The following is an 18,917-nucleotide window of genomic DNA, read 5'->3' as shown; positions in this document are numbered from 1 at the left end:
AAAATGTTGGCCTATAACAGTAAAGCCCAAGTGATGACAAAAAACAAGCATTCAAACAAACAAGCAAAAGACAATGGAATGGGCTTGAATCTAGGTTATGCACATGGCAAAGCAGGTCCACTATTAGGTGAACTATTTTACTGACCACATTTTGAAAAAAGGAAATGTGTTACAAGTCTGTTATTTCAGGAATACAATTTCACATCTCTCCAAAATATGTGTTAGCAACTGTATAGAAGTTTATTAATTTTTAGTAACTTTGTTGAAGAAATGTTGATTTCAAGACTTGTTCCAGAGAGAGTTTCACTACTCCCTAGGTCAGTACATCACAGCCTCTATCACATCATCATCTTCCTCTGTTAGAGGATGCAGAGGGTCTCAAACCCTTTAGACCCCCCTCTTGCCAACTACATTTTGAATTCTTGGATTTACTGAAATATCACTTTATTAAAGTTTTGCCATGTATTTTCCCTTTCTTTATTACTTGAGTTCCACCTAAGACAAGATAAGTATTATCTTAAGTATTTGTCCTCCTGGCTTACTTCACATAGTATGATTCCTTACAATTCCATTCATTTTTTAACAAAAAATTATTTCATCTTTTTTTTTTTAACAGCTAACTAGTACTCTAAATTCTTTAGTCATTCGCCTATCAGTAAACATTCTGTTTCTAAATTTTGACTGTTACAGGTAGCACATCAATTTTATTGATGTCAAAGAATCAGCTTTGGGTTTCACCAATTTCCTTTATTTTTATTTTCTATTTTATTGGTCCTCACTTATTTTTGACATCTATGATTTACGTTGGGCAAGATTTTCTCTACTTATTCTAGTTGTTATGGTCAGTCACTTATTTTTCTATTATTGCACATTTACATACTTAGTTTTTCTAAGAGAGAGATCAGAACACTAATTTGTCATATATGGAAGGAATGTGCTTTACCCACTGAGTCACCTTCCCAGCCACTAGTATTGCATTTTGCAGCTCTAGATATCACCCTAAGTATTTTTGTAGAGGCATCCCACAAATACTGATAAGCTTTCATTTTACTTGGAGTGAATGTTCTATAAATGCCAATTAGATCCATGATGGCCTCTATTTTTCAAAGTTCCTTGTAAATTTTTTTTTCTACCAGGGTTATCACTGGGGCTGGGTGAGTGTACAACAACTTTACTTTCCCTGGTGACCATTTTGATGGAGGATGAGAAACAGAGAGATAGAAAAGTGAGGAGAGACAAAGAAAAGGAGAGACAACTGCATCACTGCTCCAACACATAAGAAACTTCTGCATGTGGGTGGGGAACAGCTTAAACCTAGGTCCTTGTGCATGGTAATGTGTGCTCTACTAGGTGTGCCACCACCATCCCCTCTCCCACTATCTCAATCTCAGTGAATCGAACTGTGTAAAGAATATGGAGAAAGACATGTGGGGGGTGGGGAGAGGGTTTGTGACATCACTTCCACTTAAATTCCATTGGTTAGAACTCAGCACATGGCTTCATCTAATGGTATGGGAAGCTGGGACATGTAGTCTAGTTTCCTGCTTAGGAAGAAGAGGATAATATGTTTTGACAAAGAGGCAGCAATCGATTTCTATCATCTGGAAGAGCTTGTATAAGATAAGAAATGCTTGAATCATGGGTATACAGTAGAAATTGTAAAGTTATTTGGGCCTGCTATTTATTTTGGGGGAATTTCATAACTTCTGATTCAATTGAATGGACACATATTCATTTAGGTTTCCCATTACTTCTGAGTTATGTTTGTAAGTCACTTCTTAGGCATCTATAATTTATTATAAGCATGCATTTGTTGAAAGTATTTTCTTACTGATCTCCTCTATACTGATACATTTTTTATCTTTAATGATGATAACTTACAACTTCTATTTGTTTTGACCTGGCTAACCTTACTAGAATTTTCTTAATCTTACTAGATTTAACAACAATGTTAATTTTTATTATATCCATTTCTGTTTTTTATGCTTTCCTCTACACATTATTTGAATTTTGCTGATCTTTTTAAACTTTTAATTGGGAAGTTTAAAGTCACAGTTTTTCAACTTTTCCAAATTATGCATTTTGGACTATACATTTCCCTTTAATCTGGCTCCAGTTTTGTTCTTCCAAGTAACTATACAATGTACTTTCATTATTGTTTGACTATTATCTCTATAACAATCTATCTAAATTTTGCCCGTTTTTTTCCTATGGTCCTGCCTTCTCTTCCTTTTTTTAAAACTTATTTATAAAATGGAAATATTATAAATATTTTCATAGAACTCCAAGACCCTAGAGGGGTGCAATTCCATACAATTCCCACCACCAGAACTCCATATCCCATGCCCTCCCTTGATAGCTTTCCTATTCTTTATCCCTCTGGGAGCATGGACCCAAGATCATTATGGGGTGCAGAAGATGAAAGGTCTGGCTCCTGTAATTGCTTCCCCACTGAACATGGGCATTGGCAGGTTGATCCATACCCCCAGCCTGTTTCTATCTTTCCCTAGTGGGACAGGGCTCTGAGAGGTGGAGTTCCAGGATACATTGGTGAGGTCCTCTGCCCAGGGGAGTCAGATTGGCATCATGGTAGCATTTGCAACTTGGTGGCTGAAAAAGCATTTAAGATATAAAGCAGATTATTACTGTTTAGTAGTCAGGAACCTAAAGGTAAGAATATAGCAGCTGCGATTTAGTGTCTCTGTTTTGGAAAAAGCTAGTAGGTCTATTTTAGGTATATTTAAAGGGGCCCATGAATTTACTTGTTTTTTCCTGAGCCTGACAGCTAACATGAAGGTGGGCTAAAGGTATTCTCTGGGGATATGGTGTCAGAGTTGGAAATAGGACTAGAAAGCTGGGTCAGGGAAGAGAGTAGCTCCCAGATATGGGAAAAATATATAAATATCATTAACTGTAAACCTCATCGATTTGATCTGGGGCCCATATTCAGCACAGGAGCCTGTGTAACCTCTGCATCTCTGTAGGTCTGAGCTTTCATTCTGTGGTCATAGCTAGGAATATTCTAGGCTTCATTTATTTCAGGACCCATCTTCCTCGAGTGGTAGAGTATGTTAGCCCAACCTCTCTTCGGAGAATGGGACAGTTTCTACCAATGTTGACCCACATTGAGGGCAAGATCCTGTAAAGGCCCACAAGAGGGTTCACTATGTTATTCCTGATGGAGATGAACAGTAATGGTAGAGAGAGGGATCTGATAGAGTTCTAAGCCCATCATGTCGGTGTGGGAATCCCAGGATTCCTTGACTAGGGCCTCAGGTGATGGGGTGGCCTGGTAGTAACCAAAAGAGCCATCATTAAAGTTGCTGGTCTCTTGCCATTATCCAGCTTGTAGTCCTTACTTTGTCTGACAAGGTTAGCCTTGGAGTGGTTGAGGGAAGTGAAATTGGAAGTAGGTCTAAGTAGAAACTATTTGATTAGGTACTTTATGGTGTCTTTTTAGGTCTTTCTACTTACTTGCTGCATTTATTGCACTTATTGCACTGCAAACTGCTGTGTACTTTTCCTTTAAGGTATATATATTTCCCCTAACTTATGGATACATGTGTACATATGCCCTATCTCATGGGACCTGTTCTATATCTAGGTTCTGTGGCTTTATTAGGAAGTGTGCTACCCAAAATGGAATTAAGGAGTCCTATGAACTAGGAAAGGTCTCACCAGAGTGATGGAACTAGAGGGTTAACATTCCATGCCTGACATCTCTGGACACAATCTGAAGTGAAATATGTCGAGGTGGTACTGGTTGCATTGATTAGGCTGAGATCAGCAGATACCTGATCTGGTCTTGTAGTATCAATTGGTATAAATTGATAGTAGAATGAAGGAAAGCGAACCCCACCCCAGAGATTCTAGGACTGGTAGAAATATGTGTTTTATCTTAAGTAAGCCCCCCTTTTTATCTTTTTCTGCTCTCAGTCTACTCATTTTATTAATTTATTTATTTAGGATAGAGACACTGAGAAGGAATGGGGAGAGAGAGAGTGAGACAGAGAGGCCTGTCTACAACCCTGCTTCACTGCTTATGAAGATTTACCCCCTCCAATTGGACCTGAACCCAGGTCCTTGTGCATGGTAATACATGCACTTAACCAGGTGCAACACTGTCCAACCCTGCCCCAGCCCCCGCCCCCACTCCCCAAATCTACTTTTCTAGTGATTGATAACATAAATCTTTTTTTTTTAATTTCTTTATTGGGAATTAATGTTTTACATTCAACAGTAAATACAGTAGTTTGTACATGCATAACATTTCCCAGTTTTCCATATAACAATGCACCCCACCTACTCCAGAGTCTTTTACTTTGGTGCAATAAGCCAATTCCAGTTCAGGTTCTACATGTGTTTTCTCTTCTGATCTTGTTTTTCAACTTCTGCCTGGGAGTGAGATCATCCCATACTCATCCTTCTGTTTCTGACTTATTTCACTTAACATGATTTTTTCAAGGTCCATCCAAGATCAGCTGAAAATGGTGAAGTCGCCATTTTCTATAGCTGAGTAGTATTCCATCATATATATATATACCACAACTTGCTCAGCCACTCATCTGTTGTTGGACACCTGGGTTGCTTCCAAGTTTTGACTATTACAAATTGTGCTGCCAAGAACATATGTGTACACAGATCTTTTTGGATGGGGATAACATAAATCTTAAAATGAAAAGTGTCATATTGGAAAACTACAAAGAATGATACTCTGGGTGGGGGAATGACCAAAGGGCTCTGAACTCCAATTCCATCAGAACCCAGAGAGAGAAGAAAGAAAGGAAGAAAAACACTCAGAAGTAGTAGGTGTGACTCAGAAAGACAGAGCCATAGAAAAATGGGAATATATATAAATATAAATAAAATCAATTACAGAAGCCAGACCTTCCACCTTCTGCATCCCACAATGATCCTGGGCCCATACTCCCAGAGGGATAAAGAATAGGGAAGCTATCAAGGGAGGAGATTAGATATGAAGCTCTGAGGGTGGGCAGTGTGTGGAAATGTACCCCTCTTATCCTATGGTTTTATCAGTGTTTCCATTTTATAAATAAAAAATAATAAAATAAATATAAATAGATAGTTATAGAACTAACAGTCAACCCGTATCTGTGATCTTGCAAGAACTACTGCAGTTTCCAATGAAAGGAATAGAAACACAGAACTCTGGCGGTGGGAAAAGTGTGGATTGATACCCCTGTTATTTTATACTTTTGTAAATAAATATTAACTCACTAATTAAAAAAAAAATGACAACACAGGATGGGAAAGATAGCATAATAGCTTTGCAAAAAGACTTTTGTGCCTGAGGCTTCAAGCTCCTAGGTTCAATCACTGACACCACCATAAACCAGAGTTAAGCAGTGCTCTGGTTAAAAAAGAGAGTAAAGAAAGAGAAAAGGGGGGCCAGGGGGTAGCTCACTCGGTTAATGTGCACATATCACCATGCACAAGGATCCAGTTTGAGCCCCAGCTCCCCACCTGCAGGGAGAACGCTTCATGAATGTTGTTCCCCTTCCCTCTCAGCATCTCTCTGTCCTATCACATAAAAATAAAGTAGAAAGAGGAAGAAAAAAAATGAAGTGGCTGCTGGGAGCTGTGGATTTGTAGTTCCAGCACTGAGACCCAGTGATAACCCTGGTGGCAATAAAAATAAATAAAAATAAAAGAGAAGGGGAAAAGCAATGAAAATGAAGGGAAAAGAGAAGAGGAAAGGAAAGGAAAGGAAAGGTGAGGAGAGAAGACAAAAAGAAGAGAAGAGAGAATAGAGTAGAGAAGAGAGAGTAGAGGGGAGGGGAGGGGAGGAGAGGAGAGGAGAGGAGAGGAGAGGAGAGGAGAGGAGAGGAGAGGAGAGGAGAGGAGAGGAGAGGAGAGGAGAGGAGAGGAGAGGAGAAGAGAGGAGAGGAGAAGAGAGGAGAAGAGAGGAGAGGGGAGGGGAGGGGAGGGGAGGGGAGGGGAGGGGAGGGGAGGGGAGGGGAGGGGAGGAGAGAACAGACAACACAAAAATTTACAGCTAGTCAGGAAAGGGAGAAATCTAGATATTAAAAAAAAGTAATAGGACAATAGCGAGAGAGAGAGAGAGACAAAAGAGAATGAAAATCTGGATCTCATATCCTAGCAGAGTTATAGAATTGTGTCCATAGTCCCAGCCAGCATGAGACCCTATGTAATTTTCAAACTCAGCAACTTAAAATTTACTAGAATTGCACAGGGCTGGAATTCTGGTCTCCCAGTCTTCAGGCTAAGATCTTAACAGTACACTATGTAATAACACTTGAAATATTATGTCATTTAACTGTTAGTTAGAAAATAATGATCCATGCATAAATAATCTTTTATAATTTATTTGTATAGGTATTTTTAACCACTTAACTTATTTTCTGGCTGCTGGTGCTGTTACTTTGGGAATTGGTTTCTTTGCTTTGGCATCAGCTTTGTGGTTCCTTATTTGCAAACGAAGGTAAGATTTATTAGAACATTTACCTTTTTTAAATATTTATTTATTCCCTTTTGTTGCCCTTGTTTTATTGTTGTAGTTATTATTGTTGTCATTGTTAGATAGGACAGAGAGAAATGGAGAGAGGAAGGGAAGACAGAGAGGGGGAGAGAAAGATAAGACACCTGCAGACCTGCTTCACCGCCTGTGAAGCGACTCCCCTGCAGATAAGGCAGCCAGGGACTGGAACCGGGATCCTTATGCCGGTCCTTGAGCTTTGTGCCATGTGCACTTAACCCGCTGCACTACCGTCTGACTCCTTTTTTTTTTTTTTGTCTCCAGGATTATTGCTGGGGCTCAGTGCTTGCATTATGGATCCACTGCTCCTGGAGGCCATCTTTTAATTTTTTTCCATTGTTGTTGTTGTTATTGTTATTGTTGGATAGGACAGAGAGAAACTGAGAGGGGAGGGGAAGATAGAGGGGGGAGAGAAAGATAGACACTTGTATCCTGCTTCACCGCTTGCGAAGCGACTCCCCTACAGCTGGGGGCTCGAACCTGGATCCTTGCTCCAGTCCTTGCTGTTGGCACTGTACGTGCTTAACCTGATGCACTACCGCCTGGCCCCTCAGAATATTTAGCATTTATTTTATTTTTAAAATTTATTTTATTTATTTATTCCCTTTTGTTGCCATTGTTGTTTTATTGTTGTCATCGTTGGACAGGACAGAGAGAAATGAAGAGAGGAGGGGGAAGACGGGGGGTGGGGTGGTGGTGGGGAAGATAGACACCTGCAAACCTGCTTCACCGCTTGTCAAGCGACTCCCCTGCAAGTGGGGAGCCGGGGCTCGAACTGGGATCCTTACTCAGGTCCTTGTGCTTTGTGCCACCTGCGCTTAATATTTAACATTTTTATCTTGAAAAGTCAATGAAAGATATTTTCAAATGATAACTACTATAATATAAGTTAAAGGGTCAGTTTTAAGCCCCTTCAAATGCTATATAGCCATCTATGAAAGCTTTTGACAGCTTGCTTCTTCTTAGGTATAGACCCTTTGATTAAGGGGGGAGTTGTACATGTTTAAAATAGCTAGAAAAGAGATAGCCTAGTAGTAAAATGGTACTAATAGTGCAATATCAATCTCTCTATATTAAAGTATTTAAGGGGTAAATGAATTTTGATTACTAAAACAGAGGTTAAAAACTATCTACAGGGAAGGACTCTTAAAAAATTAAGAGCTAATAGACTGCTCTGGTGTGGTCTACATGTAATCTGTTATCAAAGAATGAAAAATATATATTTGACATCTCAGTTCCTTCTAACCCTAAGTTTATTTTTAATTAAATGTTCAGTATTTCCTTTGTCTGATGTTTAAAGTATAGCATAATCCCACACTCTTCCAGTAGTACTTATTTTAGCAAAAATGTTTATTATCTTTATTTATTGGATAGAGACAGCCAGAAATCAAAAGAGAAGGGGATGGTAGAAAGGGAGAGAGAGAGACTTTTGGGAGGTCAGGCTATAGAATAACAGGGATGGATTAGATCTCTCCTCAAGACAACAAATAACTGTAACTATAAACCTAAACAGAATCCACCAACTACAACTGAAACATCGGCAACCTCAGCCACCGAGTTGCAGATGCTATCATGATTCCATCCTGACTTCCCTGGGCAGATGACTTCACCAGTATGTCTTGGAATCTCGCCGCTTTCAGAGCCCTACCCCACTAGGGAAAGATAGAAATAGGCTGGGGGTATGGATTGACCTGCTAATGTCCATGTCCAGCAGAGAAGCAATTACAGAAGCTAGAACTCCCACCTTCTGCATCCCCAAAATAATTTTGATCTATACTCCCAATGGGGGAGAAATGATAGGGGAGAGACGATCAGAGGGCTCTGAACTCCAACCCCATCAGGAACCAGAGAAAGGAGGAGGAAAAAAGGGAATGACATTTGAATGTAATAATAGGTATATGTGTGACAGAAAGGAAGGAATATAGGAGCCCCACTCCCACCCCAAAAGGGCAAATATATACAGATATTGACAGATGGTTGTAGAAATAATAGTTGAGCCATATCTGCAGCCCTGGGAGAACTGCTGTAGCTTTTAATGGAGGGATTGAGGATCCAGAATTCTGGTGGTGGGATGGTGCAGAGTTGTACTCCTGTTATCTTGTAATTGTGTAAGTTAATACTAAATCACTAGTGAAAAAAAAATAGGGACCTGAGTGAAGCCCTGCTTCACTGCTTGTGAAGCTTCCCTGCTGCAGGTGGGGAGTGGGGAGTGGGGACTCAAACCTGGGTTCTCAAGCACGGTAATGTGTACTCTTAACCAGGTGTACCACCACCCAGCCCCCAACAGTTTCAATTCTGTTTCCTTTCTAGTCTCAAAAGAAATATTAATAAATATAAAATTTATCAATGAAATTAATTTTCTTTACACAATTTCTTTAAAGAAATTGTGTCCCCCAATAAAATGATTTAAAATTTTTGAGAAAATTAACATTAAAATCAATTGATTATCCCACAACCAGAAAGAAGAATATCAAAAACTTATGGTTAATCTTCAAGCTAGAAATAATAACCTTGCATAAGAAGCAGTTGAATTTATATTCTGGTTTATAATAGGATTGATGTTTATAATACTCTTTATACATTTTTTTCAGAGAAATATTTCAAAATTCCAAATTTAAAGCAACTGATGAGAAATGGAAGCAAAGATCACCAAGGATGAACACTAAATTTCATTCTGAGTGTGTTTTTATTTCTCGAAATTTTCATACAGGAAGATTTCAAATACAGGTAGAGTAATACTTTATAAGAATCATCTAAAAATAATTTATATTGCCAACATATCACGAAGGTTATCTTTAAATTTTAAATACAACATAGTCACTGCTACATTTTAATTTGAGAAATATAACATGGAGCTAAACTTAGTCAAAATAGAGTATATACTATAGGAAACAGAAAATCTATATGAAAATGTTTCAATTTCAAGTGTGTCTATCTATAGCATGAAAATAGTTTCCATATTAGAATTTTTGTAGGGATAGAGAGAATGATACCAAGAAAGATAAAATTACTAGATCAATCAGAGAAAAGAAATTTGGAGATAAGAGGTTGCTCAGATAACAGACAAATCAAGTAATTGAAATTAATACATTTTAATGCCCTGTACAACCATATGGTAGTTAAATGGTGTTCTATCCTCTATTGTGTGCTCTCTCTCTCTCTCTCTCTTCCCCCCCAAATATGTAAATAAATACCCTGTTAAGTGCATTCTGGTGATAGTACCATTGGCTGTGCAACTAGTATTCATGCCTGAGATGTTACCATAAGCCAGAGATGAACAGTGCTCTGGTTTAAAAAAAATCAATACTAATCAATAAAATCAATACTAATCAATAATAATTTTGTTATTTTTTAATTGTGATTAGTAGTAGGTTATAAGATTCTAAGATGATAGTGTATAGTTCCACACCACATTCACCACCAGAGTTCTTTTTATTTTTACTTATTTATTTATTTATTTTTATTTAAGAAAGGATTAATTAACAAAACCATAGTGTAGGAGGGGTACAATCCCACACAGTTCCCACCACCCAATCTCCATAACCAACCCCCTCCCCTGATAGCTTTCCCATTCTCTATCCCTCTGGGAGCATGGACCCAGGGTCATTGTGGGTTGCAGAAGGTAGAAGGTCTGGCTTCTGTAATTGCTTCCCCGATGAACATGGGCGTTGACTGGTCGGTCCATACTCCCAGTGTGCCTCTCTCTTTCCCTAGTAGGATGGGTCTCTGGGGAAGCGGGGCTCCAGGACACATTATGGGGTCTTCAGTCCAGGGAAGCCTGGCCGGCATCCTGATGACATCTGGAACCTCACCACCAGAGTTCTATATTTCCTCCCTCGCACCTCCCAAAGATAACCACTATAGTTCCCTTAAGTCTTAGTAATAGTTTGTTTCTTTTTTTTTTTTTCAAGTTCATGTGTTATCAGGTCTCTAGATTCCACATATAAGTGAAACCATTTGATAGTTGTCTTTCATTACTTATTTTGCTAAGCATAATCACTTCCAACTCCATTCTTTTTGTCCCAAAGAACGCTATCTTTTTATTGCAAAATAGTATTCCATGAAGTAAACATCCTATAACTTCTTTATCTAATCACCTGTTGATGAACATTTAGTCTGATTCCATGACTCTTTGGCTGTTGTGAATAATGCAGCCATGAACATAGGAGTGCATATGTCCCTTTGAATTGGTGTTTTCATGTCCTTTGGATAAATGCCTCTAAGTGTGATATTGTTGGATTACGTAGTAAAATCTACTATTTTAACAAGGGTGTATTAAGCCTTTATTGTTTTCCAAGTTTTTTGTTTTTGTTTCCAAGCCTTTATTGTTTTCTAGGCCAGCTTATTAATGGTAGTAAGATCTGAGATGGAATTCTGAGATGCTAGTGTAGTACAAGTGAGAAAGTTAGACATACAATTAACTTTGTCAAAAGTTTGTGGTTTTCTTTTTGCCACCAGGGTTATCAAAGTGATGCACATAAATCCACCACTTCTAGTGGCCATTTTTCCCCCCTTCTGCCCCTTTATTTGATATAACAGATAGATAATGAGAGGGAAGGGGGAGATATAGAGGGAAGAGAGACACCTGCATCACTGCTTCACCACTCACAAAGCTTTCCCTGCAGGTGGGAACTTGGGGCTTAAACCTAGGCCCTTGCTCATAATAACATGTGCTGTCAATCTGTGTGCCACTGCAGGGCCCAAAACCTTATATGGATAAAGTCAAACAAAGAAGAGACCAGTAGAAATTTAAATTTCTAGAAATATAAGAAATATATATATATAGTCCTTTCTTAACACTGATAGATTCTTGAAATCTATAATCTAAGTTGATGATATACAATGAAAACAAGTTTACTATAAATGAATTGATATAAGCAAGATTAAGTTCCTGTGTTATATGATAAAAAAAAGCGTAGCAGACTTCTATTTGAAGATGCAAACTTATAATATTAAATAACTATTTGCAGTCACTCATACAGTCATTCATTCATACCTAAATCTGTTTATTCCAGGTGAGGGTGGCAGAAGCCAGTCCAGGAGGTTCAGAACAAAACTTTTTTTTTCCTCAGTGTTTGCATGAATGAAGTACTTATTATTTTTTTCAAAAATTTACTGAACTGTAGTGATTTATGGAACAAATAGAGAAATACATTTATGTATTTAGTGAAAGAGAGACCAGAGTACTACTCTGGCCATACATGATGTTGAGGATTAAACCTTGGACTCCAGCTTTGGCAAAGCATTTATTCTACCCACGGACACCCTCCTCATCAGCTAAACTGATGTCAAATTTGCATTATGCATATTTATTGTTGAACTCGATGTTTCTTTGTTTGAAAAAATTTTTGAGGACCTGCAAAACAGCTCACTTGGATAGTGTACTGCTTTGCCATATGCCTGAGCCCAGGGTTAAGCCTGGTCCCACCACATGAAGAAAGCGTGGGTGCTGTCTCTTTTATCTCTCTCCCTTTTTCTCTCTCTGCATCTCTGTCTCTACCTTAAAATAAAAGACAAATATTTTTGAATGTTTTAACTATGGTAAAAACTAGTTTGGGCAATGAGCCTACACAAACAAGATATAAGTCTAGACCTAGATAACTTAGTAGGGAAGAAAAACACATAAACTGAAAATTACAACATAATGTGGTAAGAGCCACTAAATTGAAGAAATGCAGACATTTCAAAGAAACAGTCTCTGGGTTTTGAGAACTCAGCAGAGGTTTGCCAAACAATGAGGGTCAACCTAAGCCTGCTGCTAAAAAGGAAGTAACATGTTTAGTGAAAGTGTGATAATGTCTGGTGCACAAGGTTCATAGAAAAGATCATGGAAAGAATTCTGTTGATATTGTTACCAGGAGTTTCATTTGAAGTCAAGGATTTGGGATTTTACTACAAAGGCTATACAAGTCCACTGGGAATGTTATAGAACTGTGGTCATGCCTGTCAACACCCATGTTAAGCTGGGGCATTCTTAATTTTTTGACAATTGAATGAATGTGCAATAGTACTGCACTATCTTTTGTTTCTTAATAGATTTTTTATTTTTTGGAGCAGTTTTATGTGCACAGTGAAAGTGTGCTAACACAGAGTTCTCATATACTTAAAAAATTTTTATTGGTGGATTAATGGTTTACAGTCAACAGTAAATACAGTTGTTTGTACATGTGCAAAATTTCTCAGTATTCTGAAAAATACTCTCACCCCCCCCCCCCAACCTAGGTCCTCTACCACCATCATACACCAGGAACCTGAAAGTCCTTCCACCCCCAGAGTCCTTTACTTTGGTATAATACACCAAACCCAGTCCAAGTTATGCTCTGTGCTTCTGTTTTCTGTTCTTATTTCTCAACTTCTGTCAGTAAGATCATCCCATACTCATCCTTATTTTTCTGGCTTATCTCACTTAACATAATTCCTTCAAGCTCCATCTAAGATGAAGTGAAGAAAGTGAATTCATCATTTTCAATAACTGAGTAATATTCATACATATATATCACAATTTTATCAGTCATTCATCTGTTGTCGGACACCTGGGTTGCTACCTGGTTTTGGCTATTACAAATTGTGCTGTTATGAACACAGGTATGCACAGAGCTTTTTGTATCATTAGGTATATATAAATTCTCCAGGAGGAGAATTGCCAGGTGATAGGATAGGTTTTGTCCTTTCTTTCTTTCTTTCTTTCTTTCTTTCTTTCTTTCTTTCTTTCTTTCTTCCTTTCTTTCTTCCTTCCTTTCTTCCTTTCTCTTTCTTTCTCTCTTTTTTTCTTTCTTTCTAATTTCTTTTTTGAAGATTAATGGTTTACAGTTGACAGTAAAATACAATAGTTTGTACCAGCATAACATTTCCCAATTTTCCACATAGCAATACAACCCCCACTAGGTCCTCCTCTGCCATCATGTTCCAGAACCTGAACCCTCCTCTCCACCCACCCCAGAGTCTTTTACATTGGTGCAGTACACCAACTCCAGTCCAAGTTCTTCTTAGTATTTTCCCTTCTGTTCTTGTTTTTCATAAAGACGAGTAGGATCATCCTAAATTTATCCTTCTGTTTCTGACTTATCTCAATATAATTCCTTCAAGCTCCATCCAAGATGGAGTGAAGAAGGTGAATTCACCATTTTTAATAGCTGAGTAGTGTTCCATTGTGTATATATACCACAACTTGCTCTGTTGTTGGATACCTGGATTGCATCCAGGTTTTAGCTATTAAAATTACATTGTGATGCTATGAATATAGGTATACACAGATCTTTTGGGGTCAGAGTGTTTATATATCTTTAGGAAATATCCTCAGGAGAAGAATTGCAGGGTCATAGGGTAGATCCACTTCTAGCCTTCTGAGAGTTCTCCAACTGCTCTCCACAAGGGTTGGACCAATTTACATTCCCACCAGCAGTGCAGGAGGGTTCCTTTTGTCCCTACAACCTCTGCAACATTTGTTGTTGTTTCTCTCTCTCTCTCTCTCTCTCTCTCTCTTTTTGCCTCCAGGGTTATTGTTGGGGCTCAGTGCCTGCACTACAAATCCACTGCTCATGGAAGCCTTTTTCCCCATTGTGTTGCCCTTGTTGTTGTTGTTATTATTATTATTGTCATTGCTGTTGTTGTTGGATAGGACAAAGAGAAATCGAGATGGGGGAGGCAAAGAGGGGGAGAGAAAGATAGACACCTGCTGACCTGCTTCACCGTTTGTGAAATGACCTACCTGCAGGTAGGGAGCTGGGGGTTCAAACCCAGATCCTTACACTGGCCAGTGAGTACTTTGCCCCATGTGAGCTTAACACACTGCACTACAGCCCCACCCCCTTTGCTACCTTTTCTGATGTAGGACATTCTCATAGAAATGAAGTGGTATCTCAAATCAGCATTTTTAACAAGCATTTATGATTCTGATGTCCTGAGGTTTGAGAACTACTACACTACCATAATTCCCAAATCTGAAATATATTCTTTGAGCAAATGTTTTATTTATTTTTTTATTTAGCCTCCAGGTTATCTCTGGGTCTTAAGCCAGCACTAGGAACCCACTGTTCCTGGTGGCCATTTTTTCCATTTTATTAGATAGGATAAAGAGAAATTGAGAGGGGAAGGGAGACAGAAAGGGAGAGAGACAGAGAGACACCTGCAGACCTGTTTCACCGCTTCTGAAGTGTCCTCCCTACAGGTGGAAAGTGGGGACTTGAACCTGGTTGCAATTGCTTTGCTTTGGGTTCGCCACTGCCCGGCCCCGGCAAATGTTTTATTCAACCAGAATTAACTTTCCTGGTGGTGGTAATTAATTAGCAATGGTAGTTAATGAAATGATAATGTCTAGAAATTTCTTTTTTTTTTTTTTTAGCACTCTCTAGTTCTAACAAACTAACTCAGTTTGTGAAGATAGGGAGAGCTAGTCCTATTGAAGTTTTATTCCTTTGTTCTCTATCCTGGAGACTGCCTTTTTGGATAAATCCAATCTTTTTTTTCTTCTAGTTCTGTGAGTTATTTAATAATGATTTACAGTATTATAAGATTATAGGATTATACTTCCAAACTGCACCCACCACTACAGATCTGTAATACTCCCCACCTCCACCCCCCACTTGTATGCACACAGTAACCACCATAGTTCTCAGTTTGGTCACTTGTTTTTAAGAGTTTCTATTCCCTATATCCCACTTACTAGTGAAACTATCTGGTAGTTTTCTTTCACCTCTTTATTTTGTTAAGCATAATCACCTCCAGTTACATCCATTTTGTCCAAAAATATACAGTATCTTCTTTCTAAAATGCAGAGTAATATTCCATGGAGTGTATATCCCATAATTTATTTATCTGTTGTCTATCAGTGGGTATTAGATTGTTTCCACAAATACATATTTTTTTTATCAGATGAAACTACAACACTTCTTCTCTGTCAATGTATTCTGGTAAACTAAAATCAGACTATACAAGAAAGCATATCCCATCCACAATTTGTTATGATGTTAAAATTATATATGTTAAATGTACTAAAGAGATTATATTAAAACTATTCAATTTTTAAAGTACAAATAACATTTTTATATAGGAGGAGCAAAGAAAAAAGGAAACAGCACACAAAAAAGGTAATTTTTCTCAACTTATTAAAATAGATTGTAATCAACATATGACAACTCACATCTTAAAGAACCAAGAAGCTATCCTATATGTTATCTGTGTAGGTTTTATTGTTGTTGTTTTAATATTTTATTGCCATCAGGGTTATTTCTGGAGTTTTGTGCTTGCATGATGAAGCCATCACTTCAGGTGGCCATGTTTTCCTTTTTTATTTTCTTTTATTTAATAGGACAGATAGAAATTGAGAGTGGACAGGGAGATAGAGAAGGAAAGAGAAAGAAGCATCTGCAGACCTACTTCACCACTCCTGAAGCTTCCACCCTGCAGTTGGAAAGTGGGGGCTTGAACCCAGGGCCCTGTTCATGGCCTATCTATGTAGTTTTTGAGTAATGAAATTACAAGGGAAATATTAACTCTTTTGGCATGTGTGTATATATATTAGAAAACAAAGCTTTCTATTACATTTTTAATGTGTGACACTTTGATTTTTTGTATTTCATATATACTCAAAGGTGTCACATAGTGCCATACAATAAGGCTTGAGAATAAGTATTTGTAACACTTTATATATTGCATTGATGTCTTGATATCTCAAAACATTACCTACCTATATAATTTTAGAAAGGGTGGCTATAAAATATATTAAGGTATTTAAAATAGCTTCAGAAAGTAATATTATATAATAATATCAAATTTAACATGTAAGATAGTATAAATGTTATTTTTCTTTTATCATTTTATTATCATAAGTGTTATTATAGGATATCGTAATTATGATTTAGTAAATAGTCTTAAAACATTTTAAATATCAACTGTACAACATTAGTAATGTTTTGTGAGCAGCCCAACATTTACAGTAACAAAAATCCAGGTTAAATTTTGTTTTGTATTTGACTTACAGTGATTAATTTCTCAAACTCTTAGCCTTCTCTTTTCTGAAGCCATGCTAATAATAATTATCATGAAAAATCATTGTGGGGAGGGGGTAGATAGCATAATGGTTATAACAAGAGAATCTCATGCCTGAAGCTCTGAAGTTTCAATACCCCACACTATAAATCAGAGCTGATCAGTACTGTGGTGAAAAAGAAAAAAAAAAAAAAAGAAGAGAGAGGAGAGATAAAAATTATTGTGTGAGGAAATGAGACGTAAAACTATTATGAACTGCTTTGTAAATTGCAAAGTACTATAAGGATACTAATTGTTGCTTCTGTTGCTATGATGCCAGTGCTTAAGTTCTCTGCATAGTGGTCCAAACATTTTGTAAACTCCTAACTCTGGGCAACATGTATTTTTCATATTAAACAATATTTATTTATACATCTTTATTTATACCTACCTTTTCTGAATTAAAAAAAATTTATGTTTATTTTCCCTTTTGTTGCTCTTGTTATTTTTCATTGTTGTTATAGTTATTATTGTTGTTGTTGATGTCGTTGTTGTTGGATAGGACAGAGAGAAATGGAGAGAGGCGGGGAAGACAGAGAGAAAGACACCTGCAGACCTGCTTCACCACCTGTGAAGCAACTCCCCTGCAGGTGGGGAGCCGGGGGCTCGAACCGGGATCCTTATGCAGGTCCTTGCACTTTGTGCCACGTACACTTAACCCGCTGCGCTACCGCCCGATTCCCCTTTTCTGAATTTTAAGAGGCATTTAAGAACAAATATTTCTAGCCTGTTAGAATCTTCACCTGTTAAAAAAAAAAGGTCAGTCTTATTTAGAAAAAAACTTCTATTCTTGATTAACACGATATATTGCTAACTCCCAATCACATACACATGTACAGATGACAACTCAAAATGTTCACTGTGATACCATACTGTCCATCATAATTCTAAAAGAGTTTGAATTTTAAGAATGTTGTGCAACCAGGTGAGATATCACCAGCCCTAAAAGTTTGAGCTTTTTAAAGAAATATTATCCTAGTAGTTAAAATCTGGTTCATGAATAAGCAATAGTTACAGTAAATCTATATTTCTTTTACAGCAATTGAAGATCAATCTAAAGATGAACTCTGCCCTGCAACAAAAAAGATCATTTGTGACCCCTCAGAGATTAGCTCTGTAACAAATGACAGCAGTGCTACTTTAAGTTTATCAACATTACCATCTGATTCTTATTACAGCCAAAGTATAGAAGCAGCTGATGACTGGTTTTCTGATGATTCTTTATCAACAAAGAGCCTTTCAGTGCCTTTTCCTGGGGAACCTTTGATGGAAAAAGTATTTTCATACTTGTCAACGATTTCATTAGACGAATGTAATGGAAATGTACTGAATAAGACACATTTTGATGATCAAAAAGATGACAACATTAAGGAAATATTTACAAGAAGAAATACAGATGTTGAAATACAAAACATTGAACATAATATTGAATGATTTTTTTTCTTTTGAAAATGTGTGTACACTGAAGTCATGTAAAGTTCAACTGAATTACCAGCTTTTGAGTCTTTTACCATGTTCGTGTTAATATTGTCTTTCTTGTTCTTTACCATGGACTAGTCCTATGTCCTTACTGGTTCTTATTTCTAGAAACAAAATAACAAGAACTAGAGTTATATCATGAACACTTAGCTTATATTAACTCTTTGTATTTTTATCAACGCACACAATAAATAATTCAAATGTATCTCAACATGTAGAATAAATATTTTAAGATATCTTCAGTAATAAATTATTCAAAAATATATTTTTGAATAAACATTCACAGCATTTCTTTACATTTTGACATTTTCTATTTATTTCAATGTGTGTAGAGCTGAGCAGAATATCTTCACCAGCTTTTCTGAATTTTAAATAACTAAACCAGCTGTATTTCAAATCTTATTATGTCATGATTTCTGGTAAGCAATATAATGTAAGCCTGGAATATTCTGAAGATTCTGTAAAAATTTTTTTTTCTCCTCCTCCTTCTATGTTTTGTAGAATGGGTACCAGCTCTCATCCCACCACTATAGAGATAGAAGTAGCTATGTTTCTAGGTACCTGACTCAAACCACATGAACTAGAGTTCCTATTTATTTATTTATTTATTTATCTTTTTTTTTTGGATATAGACAGAGAAATTGAGTGGGAAGGGGAGATAGAAGGAAAAAGAGAAACATCTGAATCACTGTTTTACCACTTATGAAGCTTTCCCTTTGCAGGGATTAGGGGTTTGAACCTGGGTCCTTACACACTGTAATGTGTGCACTTAACCAGTGGTGCCACCACCTGCCCCCGAGAGTTTCACTTTAAACTGAAAAGCCTTTGGTCAAATTTCTATAGTTCTGAGGGATTTCTGATATCTATGTGTAATTAATACCCCCCGCTCCTAAAA

General features: G+C 37.3%; 1 protein-coding gene across 1 annotated transcript; it reads left to right on the top strand.

The window, feature by feature from the left end:
* The first annotated feature begins 1,515 nt into the window (after positions 1 to 1,515).
* Positions 1,516 to 18,320, top strand: C13H1orf185 (chromosome 13 C1orf185 homolog). Its single transcript, XM_060205903.1, has 5 exons — positions 1,516 to 1,766; positions 6,358 to 6,463; positions 9,109 to 9,244; positions 15,567 to 15,603; positions 17,583 to 18,320. Exons 1-5 carry the CDS (start codon positions 1,628 to 1,630, stop codon positions 17,975 to 17,977), a joined length of 813 nt encoding a protein of 270 aa, XP_060061886.1. The 5' UTR covers positions 1,516 to 1,627; the 3' UTR covers positions 17,978 to 18,320.
* Positions 18,321 to 18,917: the final 597 nt, after the last annotated feature.

This window comes from Erinaceus europaeus, chromosome 13 (assembly GCF_950295315.1).
Source record: "Erinaceus europaeus chromosome 13, mEriEur2.1, whole genome shotgun sequence".
NCBI classification, from domain to species: domain Eukaryota; kingdom Metazoa; phylum Chordata; class Mammalia; order Eulipotyphla; family Erinaceidae; genus Erinaceus; species Erinaceus europaeus.
The sequence above is the reverse complement of the archived record's forward strand: the minus strand, read 5'-3'. Positions and strand labels throughout refer to the sequence as shown.

What these genes read in the sequence shown, in the direction of transcription:
- C13H1orf185 (XM_060205903.1), top strand. Translation starts at nt 1,628, where the DNA reads ATGCTTGAATCATGGGTATACAGTAGAAATTGTAAAGTTATTTGGGCC. An exon ending in ATTACTTCTGAGTTATGTTT is followed by an intron (nt 1,767 to 6,357) that starts GTAAGTCACTTC and finishes TTATTTGTATAG; the next exon opens with GTATTTTTAACCACTTAACT. An exon ending in GGAAACAGCACACAAAAAAG is followed by an intron (nt 15,604 to 17,582) that starts GTAATTTTTCTC and finishes TTTCTTTTACAG; the next exon opens with CAATTGAAGATCAATCTAAA.